This window comes from Haliotis cracherodii, unplaced genomic scaffold, assembly GCF_022045235.1.
Source record: "Haliotis cracherodii isolate W230 unplaced genomic scaffold, xgHalCrac1.p SCAF_54, whole genome shotgun sequence".
NCBI lineage: Eukaryota > Metazoa > Mollusca > Gastropoda > Lepetellida > Haliotidae > Haliotis > Haliotis cracherodii.
Genome location: NW_027266313.1, coordinates 126,651 through 146,422, shown reverse-complemented (window position 1 = coordinate 146,422; position 19,772 = coordinate 126,651). Strand labels below are relative to the sequence as shown.

General features: G+C 41.4%; 1 protein-coding gene across 1 annotated transcript; it reads left to right on the top strand.

The window, feature by feature from the left end:
- The first annotated feature begins 3,484 nt into the window (after window positions 1-3,484).
- On the top strand, window positions 3,485-12,537 carry LOC139444477 (uncharacterized). The gene is made up of 3 exons (XM_071225435.1): window positions 3,485-3,835; window positions 5,237-5,265; window positions 11,433-12,537. The coding sequence occupies exons 1-3, from the start codon at window positions 3,485-3,487 to the stop codon at window positions 12,535-12,537; spliced, it is 1,485 nt and encodes a 494-aa protein (XP_071081536.1).
- The last annotated feature ends 7,235 nt before the right edge of the window (window positions 12,538-19,772 follow it).

The window sequence follows — 19,772 nt, the reverse complement described above, 5'->3', positions numbered from 1 at the left end:
GCTAGCACTTTAAATCGGCATCAGTCCGGACTAGTACAAGCAGCCACACAAACACACACACGTACATGCACGTTGCTATATAAGTGCAATAATCTTGGACGCGACGTTAAACCCCATTTCACCTCACCTTGTTTTGTGTTGTGATATACAGTGTACAGTGGAGCGGCTTAATGTCAAGAAACAGCAGAGTGCATCGGCCTTTTGAGGTTTGTTTGCTTGTTGTTGTTTTTTTTTGTTTATAACGCCACACTCAACAATATTCCAGCTATATGACGGCGTAGTGTAAATATTCTAGTTTTGACCAGACAGATACAACGACATGCATCAACCAAGTCAGCGAGCCTGACCACCAATCCCGTTAGTCGCCTCTTACGACAAACATAATTGCCTTTTACGGCAAGCATGGCTTGCTGAAGACCTATTCTACACCGGATCTTCACGGGTCGGCAAATGAGGTATTTTACATTGCGATGGTGACGAGATGTCCTCAAGAATAGCAATGTAGGGGATAAGTGGGGAGGAATGTTTATTAAATTTGTTTCAAGTTTTTACGGCAAGCATGGCTTGCTGAAGACCTATTCTACACCGGATCTTCACGGGTCGGCAAATGAGGTATTTTACATTGCGATGGTGACGAGATGTCCTCAAGAATAGCAATGTAGGGGATAAGTGGGGAGGAATGTTTATTAAATTTGTTTCAAGTTTATTGGCCGCCATTTCGAATATGGCCGGCATTTTATGCCTGAAATTCTGCCTGCTGAAAAACTTACTTAATACTATGAAACCAATTTACTTTGATATGAGTAAATATGTTTAAAAAGGGAACACAAATATTTAAATGGTTAATTTTAAGGTATCAAATGATTGAAAAACCGTGGCCGTCATTTCATCGACATTTATTTTTATTGCAATTACATAGTTGTGAAACTTATCGATAAATGACACACATATGTTACAGTAGATATCTGTGGCAGAGATAAATCATTCATTAAATGTCATCAAAGAAGAAGTTGATCAAGTTAATGCGTGTCAGACACCAGTAGCTACATTCAATCAATTCATATGGAGAGTGGGCACGGGTGGCCCAGTCGTCTAAGGCGCCGCGATTCGCTGTGCAGAGTTGCATCCCTTAGCACGCCAGAAACCTATGATTGTGGGTTCGAATCCCGGTGCGTCCCGATTATGTTTCTAGGTTTGTCAGCACCATACCCGTGCTCGTGGGTTTCACCGTTGGTATACGTCTGAGACCTGCATCACTTCGGGCTTTCCTCCCACATTTAGCTGATATAACTGGAAGACTGTTAAAAGCGGCGTTACACCTAACTCACTCACTCACTCACATATGGAGAAGATCACAATGTCATGACCATGATGTTTGGTGGCTTATACGTTGAAATGTCAGGCCTCAGAAACGATAGGAGATTGGTTACAATATAGTGGTTGGACATCGGTTTTGTTTGCAGCAGACGTCGCTTGACCAGGAATTTCACAGTCGTTCTTGTCAGCTTCTCATATATACAGACGACCAAAAGAAACTTAACTACTTTAAAAATGAAATTGAAAAACACAAGTTCAAACTAAATCAATGCACAACGCATCGTCCAAACACAACAATGCTCTGTGCAGAAAGTGATACACGTCCGTGGTACATACACTTCCATACAGTTTGTAGAAATTGCGAAAAGTGAAAAACAAGCCGCTTGAGCGGCCGAAACTACACGTGTAATAAGTGTATATGAATGATACGGACGACATCACACTGATAGAAAAAACACCACAGATATGCCACGACTGACACACGAACAACGCCAGAGGACCCTGTATATGATACAGATTGGAGCCACCCGTGCCCACATTGCTAGAACTTTTGGTTGCTCCCATGTTTCTGTAACTAACAACTGGAGCTGTACTGTTCGAATTGTAAACTCCAAGTGAACACTGAGAAAACGAAAGTGATAGTTTTCAAAAAGGGAAATAAACTATCAGGTAGGGAAAAATGGTTCTTCAACTCACAACCGTTAAAAATTGTCACTTCTTATAAATATCTGGGAGTAACCTTCACAGGCAGATTAACGTGGAATTACCACACCAGTAATGCAGCAATGCAGGCAAAAAAGATACTAATGGGAATCTTACATAGTTTGAAAACGTTCACTGATCTCTCACTGACCTTTTTGAAAATATTTGATACAAAAATTATATGGAGCAGAGGTCTGGGGGCATACTTAATACAGAACTATTGAACTGGTCCATCTATATGCTTGTAAACGATTCCTTGGTGTAAAAAACTCTACATCGAGTGTTATGGTATATGGTGAATGTGGACGTGTACCACTTTACATATTTCAGCATATTAGAATTCTCAAGTATTGGTTCAAGATTCTTAAAATGCCTATTGATAGATTACCTAGAAAATGTTACAATATGATGTTATTGTATGAAAAACATGGAAGCCACAATTGGGTATATGATGTAAAGTCGTTATTAAATGATTGCGGCTATGGGTATGTTTGGCGTAATCAATGTGTACCAAACAATCCAGATTCATTTTTAGTTTCTTTACGCCAGAGACTTAAGGATATATACTTGCAAAAATGGGCATCGCATGTTTTAAGTTCAGAAAAATGCAATTATTACAAGCTTTTCAAGGCAACAATTTCCCCAGAATACTATTTGTTTGACATCAACTTTAAAAGGTTTAGAATAAGTTTAGCACAATTTAGATGCAGCTCTCATAGACTTAGGATCGAAGTAGGCAGGCATAGAAACATAGACAGAGAATTGAGAATATGTGAGCAATGTGATTTAAATGTGATTGAAGATGAGTTTCATTTTCTGTTAGTTTGTCCAAAATACGACCACCTTAGAAGAAAATATATTGATCTGCCTGGTTATGTACATCCCACTATACAAATATTACAACGATCATGTCAACAACTGATAAAGATACTCTAAAAAATCTATCAATGTTCATTTATCATGCTATGTCAATTAGAATATGACCTGTTAAACGGATCTGTAACCACTCCCGAAAACAGAATTGTACTATGAGCCTGAGGCCTTTCAGTATGGAATATAACTTATCCTATCCTATCCTATCCTAAAACTAACCTGGTGAAACGTTACAGACAGACCGGGTAGACACCAGACAGACCAAGAACAGGCAAACCAAGGGTAACTACCCCCAATGAGGACCGGACTCCAAATCACCTCTCAATGACACATCACAGGATGTTGACACCCCACAAGAGCATAAAGAGAAGATACAAAGCTTAGTAGATAGACATAGGGATCTTTTTGCTGCAAGCGATTTGGACCTAGGCCATACAAACACGGTCCAAATGAAAATTGAAACAGGTGACCATCCCCTTATCAAGTTGAGTATTGGTCTTTACAGAATGTCTGATACATGTACTAACGTTACATAGTTAATGTCATCCAACCACTTAACAAAAGAAAAGTGGTTGACAAGGCCATTAATGACATGTTGGATGCAAAGATCATTAAAAGATCAAGGTCACCATGGAGCTTCCCCATTGTAGTAGTTGAGAAGAAAGATGGCAGCAAACGTTTCTGTGTCGTCCTCAGGTCACTGAACAAAATTACAAGGCCAATCTCAACGCCTCTCCCGCTGATTGATGACATACTTACGCAATTAGGGGATTCTAGGTACTTCACAACCCTAGATTTGAAGTCTGGGTACTGGCAGAATTTGATGGACGAAAAGGACAAGGAAAAGACGGCGTTCGCATGCCATCGTGGACTGTTTGAATTCTCGGTCATGCCATTTGGTCTCTGTAATGCTCCATCAATCTTCATGGAACTCATGAATGAGGTACTACAAGACCTAGAAGCATTTGCCATAGCATATCTAGATGACATCTTGATCTTTTAAAAAACTCTAAATGATCATATGTCTCACATCCAAAGTGTTTTTGAGCAAATAAGACAACACTCACTAAAAATTAAACTTTCCAAGTGTCGCTTTGCCCAATCTGAAACGAATTACTTAGGCTTCGTGATCAACCAGAATGGGCATCGCATGTTTTAAGTTCAGAAAAATGCAATTATTACAAGCTTTTCAAGACAACAATTTCCCCAGAATACTATTTGTTTGACATCAACTTTAAAAGGTTTAGAATAAGTTTAGCACAATTTAGATGCAGCTCTCATAGACTTAGGATCGAAGTAGGCAGGCATAGATCAAGCCTGAGGAGCAGAAAGTGGAAGCCATACGGTCGATGGGAGCCCCGACATCTGTCAAAGAGGTCAGAAGCTTCATTGGTAGGTGCAACTATTATCGTCGCTTCATTCCCAACTTCTCAAAGATCGCTGAACCAATTGTGAGGTTAACAAAGAAATATGCCAGATTTTCCTGGACAGAGGAATGCCAACGAGGTTTTGATTTCCTGAAACAGAGTCTTACAGTGATACTGTTGCTGACGTATCCTGACCCAAACAAACCCTACATCCTATATACGGATGTGAGTGATAGCAGTATTTGTGCTTGTCTAGCCCAAATAATTATAAGTGATGACGGGACTGAGAAGCCTATTCATTTTCTGTCGCACAAGCTGAGTGACACACAGACACGCTGGGCGACCATAGAGAAAGAATGATTATAAAGAAGCATATGCGATACATTTTGGCCTACAGAAGCTTGACCATTACTTGCATAATGCAGAGTTTGTGATCAAAACTGATCGTAAACCATTAAAGTACCTATTGGAGTCCCCAATGCAAAATAAGCCGTGTTTGTCTGTTGTGCTACATTGGTGAAAAACAGTTTCCTGTGTTTGTAGATGAAAGACTCGAAAGAGAAATATACATAAATCAATCAAGAAAAAACAATCTACCCTTGTTCAGTTGACAGAAAGAAGGAAACATCAATTTAAAGGAAGGAAAACAGCACTGAAAAACTGTATGTGTCATGTCAGGTGCGTCAAGGGAATTTTTTACACGTTCTTTAAACACGAGAATCATTGTGAACCACCAACATTTGGCACCATGGGAAAATGCGTTCTGGCACCAAATCTGATCTGAAGTCATGCCTGAAGACTTTTGTTGAAAGCACAACTTGGCCTCCTCAGGTCGATGCGGTTCTGATTGATGAAGCTGCAATTGAGAATATATATTTTGAATGCATGACCTTTGGTGACTATTCACAACTTGTATCTCAACCCTATGTACAAGTACCGAATGTTGATGTCATTTGGGATGTATACTTTCCACACAGAATGAAGGAAACCACAAGAATCAACAGAGGTATTGGTCCAAGAAGACGTGTTCAAACAATAGGATTCCAGAATAAAGGGTGTCTTTTTTTATATCATCGGACAACACAGGTGAACTATTCAGCTTTTTGACAGAACTGATAGCGTCCTAGGACACAGAAACACAAATAGTTGCCACACGTGGGAATCTGGTTCTGACAAACAAGGTAACTGCAGATATGGGTTCTATTGTTCCTTGTTTTCACGAAGAGGCAGACACTTGAATGTTCTTGCATGCCATTGATTCGTCGCACCATGGGCACAGACGGATTTTGCTTAGAACTATGGACAGTGATGTACTTGCCCTTGTCACTGCTATATTCCATGAACATGGTGTGTCACGTTTGTGGATCGCGACCAGAACAGGGAAAACGTTCAGATATATTGCGATGCATGGTATTGTTTCAGGAATTGGTGAAGATGTAGCCAAAGCTCTTGGTGCCTTTCACACATTTACCTGGTGTTACCAAGTGTCCTTTGCAAGCAACGGCAAAAAGACGGCATGGAACGCATGGATAGTTACCACAGAAGTCACTGAAGCATTTCAGACACTGCTCATCGAACGGGACATTTTAGTTGAGATTATTCAACCAACAGCTTCAACACTGTATGAACACACCAAGCAAATTGCCTACCAGGTTGTAAACGCATGGGATCAGGCCCTTGAAAGAGATCCAGCTCCGTAGTGTTGGCTTAAAACTCCAACGGATTCTGACGAGCCGCCCTGGATTAAACTACAAGTGTTGTTGCAGGTCTTGTGTGCACACCTCTTTGTGAATGTGGCAACGGTTGCAACCAAACTCAGGTGACAGAGATACGTATAATTCAATGTACAACTCTGGATGATATGTTTGATCATTGTGGTTGTATTCTTTATGTGATATATATATATGAGGATAATTTTGGTGGCCATCTTTGACTTGGCGGCCATATTGGAAAGTACCGAATGGTCCTAAAGAGATAAATGTTTGTGCTGGGATGAAGATCCCGTGTACCAAATGTGATGCTTTTAACTCAAAGTGCACAATTTAGTCAATAAGCCGCTCCACTAATATACTCAGCAACAAAAGAAACTGTCATGCCGATTTGCTGTATAATTTTCATGAAAGTGTGTTTTGGTTGCACACACCATATGCAGTCTATGAAACAGAGCGAAGGGATGACAATCTCGTGCTGCAGAGGATAATTATGAAAAAGTGGAAAGTTTGTTGGATAAATATACCAACATAATCGGTAGCCTGGCATGTGATCGTTTTCAAAGTGGGAACAATCTCCATCGGAAAAAAACCCGTCGATTTATCCAATACAGTTAGTCATAAGCATGCAACGATTTTTTTCTAAATTGACCGTAACAAAGCTATTGGTATGATGGAATAGAGGACGTCTGTATGTAAGGTGGCACGATGGGTGAACGTTCACAGTAACAAAACGTGTAACCATTAAATTTTAACCACCCAAATGCGACGGTTCGAAACTGCAACAATTACTGCCAACACTTTCCAAGGGCTTCATAGGATATCGACACAGACAGTTAGATATCGTTTACGCCGTTATGGCATCGTTGCTCGGAAACCCGAATGGGATCAATATTTTGACTAATAATCATCGTCGACTGTGCAGTGGTTTACGATTGGTTACCAATCAGTGGAGACGGGAGATGTTTACAGACGGATCTGATTCGAATGTGCAGAAGTTGTGGTGAACATTATTCTAATAACTGTGCCATGAATGAAGATCGGTTAGGCGGGGAAAGTGTTATGATATACGCAGTAATAACAGCAATGCAGAGATAACAGTTGGTGGTTATTGCCAGAAATCTCAATGCCCAACGTTATAGAGATGAAACAATGTAATGTATGGTGCTGCCTTCCCTCTGACCAGCGAACGCTTTAACCACTAGGCTAACCGACCGCCCCTAATTTTGTTTGGATTGTTTTGGACAAACACGACAGGCACATATTACATGCATCCACTTGTCATTCTGTCTTTCTTTCCAACTTTTGTTTACAATAAACGAAATAATCAATGACAGTATTTCAGAAATGTCTCTTTTGTTTCAGTGAAGTATGTTTGGGTATGCGATGTGCCTTGTGATGCTGTTCATCCTTTGTCTTGCGTGCATCTACTTAACATCAGGGCGACATCTCACAACAGACCACAGGTACTATATGGGGGTTATTCGTTTGTGTAACTACATATCATGACATCTCAAAACAGACCACCCGTACAATATGGGGGTTATTCTCTTGTGTAACTACATATTATCGACATCTCACAACAGACCACAGGTACTATATGGGGGTTATTCTCTTGTGTAACAACATATCATGACATCTCACAACAGAAACAGGTACTATATGGGGGTTATTCTCTTGTGTAACTATATGTCATGACATCTCAAAACAGACACAGGTACTATATTGGGGTTATTCTCTTGTGTAACTGCATGTCATGACATCTCACATCAGACACAGGTACTATATGGGGGTTATTCTCTTGTGTAACTACATATTATCGACATCTCACAACAGACACAGGTACTATATGGGAGTTATTCTCTTGTGTAACTACATGTCATGACATCTCAAAACACACACAGGTACTATATTGGGGTTATTCTCTTGTGTAACTGCATGTCATGACATCTCACAACAGACCACAGGTACTATATGGGGGTTATTCTTTTGTGTAACTACATATTATCGACATCTCACAACAGACACAGGTACTATATGGGGGTTATTCTCTTGTGTAACAACATATCATGACATCTCACAACAGACACAGGTACTATATGGGGGTTATTCTCTTGTGTAACTACATGTCATGACATCTCACAACAGACCACAGGTACTATATTGGGGTTATTCTCTTGTGTAACTACATGTCATGACATCTCACAACAGACCACAGGTACTATATGGGGGTTATTCTCTTGTGTAACTACATATTATCGAGATCTTACAACAGACACAGGTACTATATGGGGGTTATTCTCTTGTGTAACTACATGTCATGACATCTCACAAGAGACCACAGGTACTATATGGGGGTTATTCTCTTGTGTAACTACATATTATCGAGATCTCACAACAGACACAGGTACTATATAGGGGTTATTCTCTTGTGTAACTATATGTCATGACATCTCACAACAGACCACAGGTACTATATTGGGGTTATTCTCTTGTGTAACTGCATGTCATGACATCTCACATCAGACACAGGTACTATATGGGATTTATTCTCTTGTGTAACTGCATATCATCGATATCTCACAACACACACAGGTACTATATGGAGGTAATTGTCTTGTGTAACTATATACCATGACATCTCACAACAGACTACAGGTACTATATGGGGGTTATTCTCTTGTGTAACTACATGTCATGACATCTCACAACAGTCACAGGTACTATATGGGGGTTATTCTCTTGTGTAACTACATATCATGACATCTCACAACAGACCACAGGTACTGTATGGGGGTTATTCTCTTGTGTAACTACATATCATGAGATCTCAAAACAGACCACAGGTACTGTATGGGGGTTATTCTCTTGTGTAACTGCATGTCATCAACATCTCAAAACAGACACAGGTACAATATGGGGGTTATTCTTTTGTGTAATTACATGTCATGACATCTCACAACAGACACAGGTACTATATGGGGGTTATTCTCTTGTGTAACTGCATGTCATGACATCTCACAACAGACACAGGTACTATATGGGGGTTATTCTCTTGTTTTACTACATATCATGACATCTCACAACAGACCACAGGTACTATATGGGGGTTATTCTCTTGTGTAACTACATATCATGACATCTCACAACAGAAACAGGTACTATATGGGGGTTATTCTCTTGTGTAACTATATGTCATGACATCTCAAAACAGACCACAGGTACTGTATGGGGGTTATTCTCTTGTGTAACTACATATCATGACATCTCACAACAGACTACAGGTACAATATGGGGGTTATTCTCTTGTGTAACTACATGTCATGGACATCTCACAACAGACTACAGGTACTATATGGGGGTTATTCTCTTGTGTAACTACATATCATGACATCTCACAACAGACCAGAGGTACTATATGGGATTTATTCTCTTGTGTAACTGCATATCATCGACATCTCACAACAGACACAGGTACTACATGGGGGTTATTCTCTTGTGTAACTACATGTAATGACATCTCAAAACAGACACATGTACTATATGGGGGTTATTCTCTTGTGTAACTGCATATCATAGACATCTCACAACACACGCAGGTACTATATGTGATTTATTCTCTTGTGTAACTACATATCATGACATCTCACAACAAACACAGGTACTATATGGGAGTTATTCTCTTGTGTAACTATATATCATGCTCTACTGCAACTATACGTCATGGTATGCCCATATACATAATTAAGTTACATATATTATCATGAAGCTTATTTTATGTTATATCAATATGGTAGATGGCTTTACAATATTCGTGACATATTCTGAGGCACAACAGTGTCTTTGGCACATCAATAATTAAAAACAATTTAGTGTTTTGGCACATCCCTCTATCTCACGATGTCAAGTATCTGATGTCCGTTCCGAACACATGGTGAGGTGAGGTGAGGTGAGGTGAGGTGAGGTGAGGTGAGGTGAAATGGGGTTAAACGTCGCGTCGCGATTATGCACTCTTATAGCGACGTGTATGCACGTGTGTGTGTTTGTGTGGCTGCTTGTACCGATTTATAGTGGTAGCTCACTGAGATACACTACTGCCTAAAAGTTCAGCTTATGGGACTACATGTAACATCGTTTATGATAGATACGTTTTATAGTGTCTCGTAGGCCATATTTTGCCGGATGTTATATTTTACTGTTTTGTATATATCCTATCACGAAGTGTATATAACATGTGACACTAAAAATTATTCTCTCTCTCTCTCCACACGAGTCACCACCGGGGTGCACACGGGTTGCGTAACGCGTTGCCCATGCATGTAAGGGGAATGAACTTCTGGGCAGTAGTTTACCATGCCGCAGTTTAACATGATTAGATAGACAATGTTGTACAAGCAGCATTAACATGTGTGTGTGTGTGTGTGTGTGTGTGTGTGTGTGTGTGTGTGTGTGTGTGTGTGTGTGTGTGTGTGTGTGTGTGCTTGTACTATTCCGGACTGATGCCGATTTATAGTGCAAGCCCACTGAGATACCATGCCGCAGTTTAACATGAATACCCCACTCAGACACAGTATACTGACTCCGAGCCGACCAGTCCTTGTTGTAGCCCCTTAATGTCGAGTGCCAGACAGGGTAACAACAAGCACCATCTTTTAACGTCATTCACATGGAATGAAGAATCTGTACCTTCCCACTTGGAATTTACAGCACAGGCTGCATTATCTCCCTTGGTCCAACACTTTCATTTCAAAGAGTGAGTGAGTGAGTGAGTGAGTGAGTGAGTATGTTCCAGCAATATCACGGCGAGGGACAACCCGTGAACATTCCGGGGTAGAAAAGGTCTTCAGCCATCCATGCTTGCTGTAAAAGGTGACTATGCTTGTCGTAAAAGGCGACTAACGGGATCGGGTGGTCAGGCTCGCTGACTTGGTTGATGCATGTCATCAATCCCAATTGCGTGGATCGATGCCCAAGATATCAATCACTGAATCACTCGATTATTTACATACCGCCGTCATATAGCTGAAATATTGCTGAGTGCGGCGTTAAACAACAAACCAACCAACCAACGGCGGGGGACACCTGAAATTAGCTTCACACATTTTAGATTACCTTTCAAAGTTGAAACAATGTTAGATCTAAACACATATATTTTCTAATATTAAAACTATGCTGATTCAATATTTTCAACTGAGCAATCTCAGATCAACTATATTTCAACACTGCAACAATGTCATGTGTCGGCTGGGATTGCACAAGTGTCAGTTTTCATACTTCCGCCAGCATGGATGGACCAAGATTCCATTCCTTTAGAGAATCTGATCTATTATGTTTGGTGCTGTATTCACATCTAAAGATCTCCATAACGTTTTGGTCTAACTTCCCACATTGAACCGACACGCGGTGATGTAACTGAATCTCCAGTTAAAACAAACATACTCAACGTATTCATTTTTTCCACCAGGCCTCAATGGACACGACAAGCAGAAGTTGTGAACACGAGGGATGACGTGTTAGCTCAAGAAACAAGACACGTTGCCAATGGCAAAACTGTGACCTATGAAAGTCAAGATTCATTTGTAAAGACTTTTAAAGTTGCAGAATCCCAGAAGAATACAACTATTGCGTACACTGACCAGCCTCCTAGAACACGTTTCATCATCTACCTTTGTGAAAGAGCAGGACGGTGTGGAGGTTGGGCAGACAGGCAACGAGGCATAGTTGCTGCATATCTTCTGGCCAATGTCACAGGGCGACGGTTCGGCGTCAACATGACCACGCCATTTGATGTCAAGCTTTTCTACATCCCCAATATCGTCAACTGGTATGTGAGAGAAAGCGAACTTCTGGGTTTGAGTTGGGAAGTGCTTAGGTGGATTGACAGATTTGATCCTAACGAGGTTAACCATGACTTTAACATCAATCACCCTTGTGATGTCATCTTCTTAAAAACAAATGTTGATGCGATCACAGTAATTCAAAAGAGCCCACAATATGGTCATCTTGTTCCAGAGCCGTTTAGGAACCCCAACCGCGGTAAAGTGTTTCACACAATTTGGCACCTTCTCATGAAGCCATCACTTCATTTTGAAGAACGCTTAAACAAGTTTATGAGTGAAATACCGAAAACAGATGAGTTAGTTTGCGCCCATGTACGAATGAGGAGAAATCCAACCATTCCTAATGATGGCGTTCAAATCAATTCCTTGTCCACTGTCAAATACCTATGGACATTTCTATCTAAATTCAAAAATGCGAGTCGTGTTTTCATTGCAAGTGACTCCATGGACGTGCGGCTTAGTGCCAGGAAATATTTCGGCGCCAGGGAAATTGATACTGACGGGCTGGTACTACATATTGACAGACAGAGAAAGAAGCCCAATGCAATTTGGGGCTTTGAGTTGGCACTGCTAGACCAAACTGTTCTCAGTCGCTGTCGTGTGCTAGTTGTGTCAAAAAGTGGCTTCAGTGTCAGGGCGGCCATGATGTCACGACGTGAGCAAGAACTTTTTGAGTTCCAAAATGGCACTGTCACTCCATTTCTTCGTCTGAAATCCAGGGTCTTCTAAAAAGCATTTTCTTTTTTCGATTCCATATGTATACAGTTAAATCCCTATCAGTTATTTATAACTCAACAATTACCCAACATTCCGAGGCCCGATGTAGCAGATGTTCGTCGTTCTCAACGTAGAGTATATGTACAAATAAATACTAGAAAATCCGTTTTATTGCAAATTATTGGTTGTCTGCTGTTTGCTGTGTCAGTTAAAACTTTAAACATACAAAAGCAATAAGTTGTCTGTCGTCCTTTTCGTTTGTAATATTTAAGTTCTTAAGTCAACCTTGACCCCTCTCAAATAGTGAGGAGTATTTAAGCGTGTCCTCTTAATGTGGGAGGAAAGCCAGAAGTGATGCAAATCGAAGACGTGTTCTCTTTGGCGAAAGCAACGAGCACCGGTATGGTGCTGATAAATCAGGAAAACATAATCCGGGTGAACCGCTATTCGGGATTGTTTGTTTGTTGGTTGGTTTGTTGTTTAACGCTGCACTCAGCCATACTCCAGCTATATGACGGCGGTTTGTTAGTAATCGAGTCTGGACCAGACAGTCCAGTGATTAATATCATGAGCATCGCTCCACGCAATTGGGATCGATGACATGCATCAAACAACTGGAAACACAAACAAGTACACTCAGTCCACTGTGATAACAGATCTCACGCCAAAGTCAACTGGTGTGATCCAAGTTGTAAACACACATTCAACCAACGGGGCTTGTTGTCTTTGATAGTTTTGAGTGTAAAATGCAAACAATGTTATTATCACTTGATTGTCTGGCCCAACCTGGCTCTTTTCGTGCCGCCGTCGTGTGGGTAAAGTATCGCTTGGTGCTAGGCTACATCCACTTGGTTGATGCATGTCATCGATCTTGAATGCGTGGAATGATGCTCATGATATCAATCACTGGATTGTCTGGTCCAGACTCGATTATTTACAGACCCCGTAATATAGCTTGAATATTGCTGAGTGCGGCGTTAAACAACAAACCAACCAACCAATCTTTCTACGATTTCTCTTCTTTCATGGGCGTTGAAACAGGTAATGGGCTGCTTTGGTTGGAGCACCGTTCAAGTTCCTCACAAACAAGGGAAACAATGAATAAAATGCTAACCGCACGGAACGGAACCTCATGATTAACTCCTCGGGTTCCATGAACTCGAGAGGATTTTGTCTACCGACTAATCTCCTTGACAATCTTGAGTTTTGTTTCTACCTACGGCGTCTACGCCTATTCAACAGCGCCATTTTATGACCGACAAAGAAACTTAAGAATCCTTCCTACCTAACTCAAATTGTAAACTCAACTTGAGTTCAAAATCGAACTCAGTTTGGTTCGAGAAATGCATTGTGCTGAGTTTTCTCAAATTTGAGTAAACACTCAGGCTTAAGTCAGTTTTTGAATTTAAGTTTGTTTCGAGAAATCGGGGCCAGAACAGTGGTTCTATCTGTTGAGAATCGGTCTATAATCCCCGATGGGATGTTACCAGTAGCCCATTATGAAGCCTCCTTCGTAGAATGAGAGGTATCAGATAAAGAGACCTCAAACTACACGGTAGAACTTGCATTCTCTTTGCGAACCGTTATAATTTCAACATTGCATTAATTTATTTACAGTTATTTTTAAACCACCATACAAGAGACGCATCACCGGCGACCGAATAGGGACAACTGCCAGCCGTCTTGTGCCAGTCATAGAACACACTCATATTCGGTTAATAAGGGCCACATATACATGTACCTTATCTTTCTATTTGTGGAATATAACCTGTATTGAGGTAAGATAATCTCCAGCGGCATCTGAGTCCCTGTCACTGTCTCATGACCTCGTTGCCCTGACAGGTCGACATTCCTGACACAATATGAGATGTTTAAATTCGTTTTCTTTGTTTGTTGTTTAACGTTGGGTAATATTCCAGCCGTATGACGTCGGTCTGTAAATAATCGAGACTGGACCTGACAATCTAGTGATTGACATCATGAGCATCGATCTGGGCAATGACATTTACATCAGGCAATGTATTGTCCAACCATTGTCTCACCATGTTCCGTAGGTTTCTAACAGATGTGTTACACCAGGGAATTCACCGACCATAACGGGAAGCGAGCATATCACCTGGGCTGTGAGAGTCCAAGGGTAAGTACACCAAATATTCTCGTTGCCGAAAAACGAAATACCTTTCATGCTGTTTGTGTTGTATTTCTCTTTAGACTGATATACAATCAACTCCTCGTATCACACATGTATTTAGTTCAACTTGGTTATGTGTTATATGGGGCTGTTTACAACTATACAACACTTATAACTATTCAGTTAACAATGATCAGTTTAATAAAGTGACAAAACATTTCTGTCTCCAATAGGAATCTGTGCATAAAGCAGAGTTGATTGTACGATCTCGATATCGTAACCATGTGTTTATGAATCACTATAAAATAGGAATGATACCTGGTGATCGCTAAAATTTGAGCTTATCCTGCCCAACCGGTGGCATTCGTCACAAACACATGCAAAGGCACGTCAATTGCTTACATGAAAAAAAGACGGTAGATAGTGCGCGAGTCAAAATAGGCAATTGCATCGGACAACATTTTTGTCACTGATCAATACGTCAAATTTGGAAATGTCAGCCACATGTCTACCATATAATCTTTTTTAGAAATGGTGTTGTATGTAATATCATGATGTTCTTAAGTACGGAAACCTTTTAGGGCCATGTGTTTTTAAAAAAAAATTCGATACTCTCTTGAAATTTCAAGATACTTAGTTGAAATTTCAAGATACTATACTTCTATTTCAAGAAGTTTAAATTTCAAGATACAGAATTTCAAGATATTAAGATATTAATACTGACTTGAAATTTCAACTTAATATCTTGAGTGTCCAGCAGTTACACACACACACACACACACACACACACACACACAGGACTGAGTGCTTCGCAGAGATGTGAGGGGGGGGGGGGGGGGGGGGGGGGGGGGCTGTGTTAACGCTTGGTCGCACTGAGGCAGTGTGTTACACTTCAGAATACCGGACTGATGCCGGGTATTTATAATTAGTACCATGCCGCAGTTTAACATGTATATCCAATGAAACACAGTATACTGATTCCGAGACGACCAGTCCTTGTTTTATCCCCGTCATGCCGACCGCCAGGCCGGGTAACAAGTATAATCTATTAACGTTGCTTTTGGCATGACGCCACCGGGGATCGAACCTCTGCATGGCAGACGCTCTTTCCACTACACCATGGAGACGGCTGAGAAAGTGGTGTGGTGGGAGATGGTAGGGGTAATTAAGTCAGGGTTTGAGGATTAATTCGCGCGGGTCTTTGGGCGGCCAGGGACGTAATTTGTGACGGGTTGGTTTAATGAAGACACAGTTTCTGAGTGTGATTGGGATAAACGATGGAAGGACGGAAACAGAAGGTGAAGTCACAATAAGAGATGGTTAGGGTGCGGGGAGGGGAGGGGGAGGGGGGAGGGGATGTGTGCACGAGGGACGGGAGATATATGGCAGTAGGAATGAGATATATGGCAGTAGGAATGAGATATATGACAGTAGGAAGGAGATATATGACAGTAGGAATGAGATATATGGCAGTAGGAATGAGATATATGACAGTAGGAAGGAGATATATGACAGTAGGAATGAGATATATGGCAGTAGGAAGGAGATATATGACAGTAGGACGGAGATATATGGCAGTTGGACAGAGATATATGGCGTTAGGAAGAAGATATATGGCAGTAGGAAGGAGATATATGGCAGTAGGGCGGAAATATATTGGAGTAGGCAGGAGATATATGGCAGTAGGACGGATATATATGGGAGTAGGAAGGAGATATATGGCAGTAGGAAGGATATATATGGAAGTAGGAAGGAGATATATGGCAGTAGGAAGGAGATATATGGAAGTAGGAAGGAGATATATGGCAGTAGGAAGGAGATATATGGAAGTAGGAAGGAGAAATATGGCAGTAGGACGGAGATATATGTAAGTAGGAAGGAGATATATGGCAGTAGGAAGGAGATATATGGGAGTAGGACGGAGATATATTGCAGGAGGACGGAGATATATAGGAGTAGGACAGAGATATATGGCAGTAGGAAGGAGATATATGGGAGTAGGACGGAGATATATTGCAGGAGGAAGGAGATATATAGGAGTAGGACGGAGATATATGGCAGTAGGAATGAGATATATGGGAGTAGGACGGAGATATATGGCAGTAGGACGGATATATATGGGAGAAGGAAGGAGATATATGGCAGTAGGACGGAGATATATGGCCGTAGGACGGAGATATATGGCAGTAGGACGCATATATATGGCCGTAGGACGGAGATATATGGCAGTAGGAAGAAGATATATGGCAGTGGGACGGAGATATATGGCAGTATGCCGGAGATGTATAGCAGTAGGCCGGATATGTATGACATTAGAACGGATATACATGGCAGTAGGAAGAAGATATATGCCAGTAGGACGGAGATATATAGCAGTAGGCCGCATATATGTGGTCATGATGTGTATATTCCGGCCTATTTGGTCATGATGTGTATATTCCGGCCCATTTGGTCATGATGTGTATATTCAAGCCGATGTGGCCATGATGTTTTTTTTCCGACCCATGTGGCCATGATGTGTATATTCCGACCAATTTGGTCATGATGTGTATATTCCGACCAATTTGGTCATGCTGTTTATATTCCAACCAATTTGGTCATGATGTGTATATTCCGACCAATTTGGTCATGCTGTTTATATTCCGGCCCATGTGGTCATGCTGTGTATATTCCGACCAATTTGGTCATGCTGTTTATATTCCGGCCTATGTGGTCATGCTGTGTATACTCCGGCCAATTTGGTCATGCTGTTTATATTCCGACCAATTTGGTCATGATGTGTATATTCCGACCAATTTGGTCATGCTGTTTATATTCCGACCAATTTGGTCATGATGTGTATATTCCGACCAATTTGGTCATGCTGTGTATATTCCGGCCCATGTGGTCATGCTGTGTATATTCCGACCAATTTGGTCATGCTGTGTATATTCCGGCCCATGTGGTCATGATGTGTATATTCCGGCCTATGTGGTCATGATGTGTATATTCCGGCCTATGTGGTCATGATGTGTATATTCCGACCAATTTGATCGTGATGTGTATATTCTGGCCTATGTGGCCATGATGTGTATATTCCGGCCCATTTGGTCGTGATGTGTATATTCCGACCAATTTGATCGTGATGTGTATATTCCGGCCTATGTGGTCATGATGTGTATATTCCGACCGATGTGGTCATGCCGTGTATATTCCAGCCGAGGTGGCCATGATGTGTATATTCCGACCCATGTGGCCATGATGTGTATATTCCGGCCCATTTGATCGTGATGTGTATATTCCGACCCATTTGATCGTGATGTGTATATTCCGACCCATTTGGTCATGATGTGTATATTCCGGCCCATGTGGCCATGATGTGTATATTCCGGCCCATTTGATCGTGATGTGTATATTCCGGCCCATTTGATCGTGATGTGTATATTCCGGCCCATGTGGCCATGATGTGTATATTCCGGCCCATTTGATCGTGATGTGTATATTCCGGCCCATTTGATCGTGATGTGTATATTCCGGCCCATTTGATCGTGATGTGTATATTCCGGCCCATGTGGTCATGATGTGTATATTCCGGCCCATTTGATCGTGATGTGTATATTCCGGCCCATTTGATCGTGATGTGTATATTCCGGCCTATGTGGTTATGCTGTGTATATTCCGACCCATTTGGTCATGATGTGTATATTCCAGCCGATGTGGCCATGATGTGTATATTCCGACCTATGTGGTCATGCTGTGTATATTCCGGCCTATGTGGTCATGATGTGTATATTCCAACCGATGTGGTCATGATGTGTATATTCCAGCCGATGTGGCCATGATGTGTATAGTCCGACCCATTTGGTCATGATGTGTATATTCCGGCCCATGTGGCCATGATGTGTATATTCCGGCCTATGTGGTCATGATGTGTATATTCCGACCAATTTGGTCATGCTGTGTATATTCCGGCCCATTTGATCGTGATGTGTATATTCCGGCCCATTTGATCGTGATGTGTATAATTCGGCCAATGTGGCCATGATGTGTATAATTCGGCCAATGTGGCCATGATGTGTATATTCCGGCCTATGTGGTTATGCTGTGTATATTCCGACCTATGTGGTCATGATGTGTATATTCCGACCTATGTGGTCATGATGTGTATATTCCGACCTATGTGGTCATGATGTGTATATTCCGACCTATGTGGTCATGATGTGTATATTCCGACCTATGTGGTCATGATGTGTATATTCCGACCTATGTGGTCATGATGTGTATATTCCGACCTATGTGGTCATGATGTGTATATTCCGACCTATGTGGTCATGATGTGTATATTCCGACCTATGTGGTTATGCTGTGTATATTCCGACCTATGTGGTCATGATGTGTATATTCCGACCTATGTGGTCATGATGTGTATATTCCGACCTATGTGGTCATGATGTGTATATTCCGGCCTATGTGGCCATGATGTGTATATTCCGGCCTATGTGGTCATGATGTGTATATTCCAACCGACGTGGTCATGATGTGTATATTCCAGCCGATGTGGCCATGATGTGTATAGTCCGACCCATTTGGTCGTGATGTGTATATTCCGGCCCATTTGATCGTGATGTGTATATTCCGGCCCATTTGATCGTGCTGTGTATATTCCGGCCTATGTGGCCATGATGTGTATATTCTGGCCTATGTGGCCATGATGTGTATATTCTGGCCAATCTGGTCATTATTTTGTAATTACTCCATTACGTCGTGAAGTGTGCCAATCACAACCTCGGACGTACACAACGTAACTGCACGTCTGGGTACTGTGAGACTACTTGCTGCGACTTCCACCTGTATCGTTAAATATTAAAGCTGCGCCTTTATTTTGCCACGTACTGACACTTAAACGTTGCACTCAGCAATATCCCAGCTGTATGCCTGCGCTCTGTGCACTATCGAGCCTGGGCCAGACCGTCCTTTGATTGAAATGATGATCAAATACTGCAATTATCTGAAAATAACATTATCGTATTCGAATGAAAAATCAGCCTTTACCGAAACTACTTTCAGTCAGCCTGATTGACAATTTCCAAGACCACGAAAATCAGTAAAAAACTGAAACCAATGTATTGTCGTTTCA

Coding starts and splice junctions, on each gene's coding strand:
- LOC139444477 (XM_071225435.1), top strand. CDS start 3,485: ATGTTGGATGCAAAGATCATTAAAAGATCAAGGTCACCATGGAGCTTC. Junction 3,836..5,236: donor TCATGGAACTCATGAATGAG/GTACTACAAGAC, acceptor CTTTCCACACAG/AATGAAGGAAACCACAAGAA. Junction 5,266..11,432: donor AACCACAAGAATCAACAGAG/GTATTGGTCCAA, acceptor TTTTTCCACCAG/GCCTCAATGGACACGACAAG.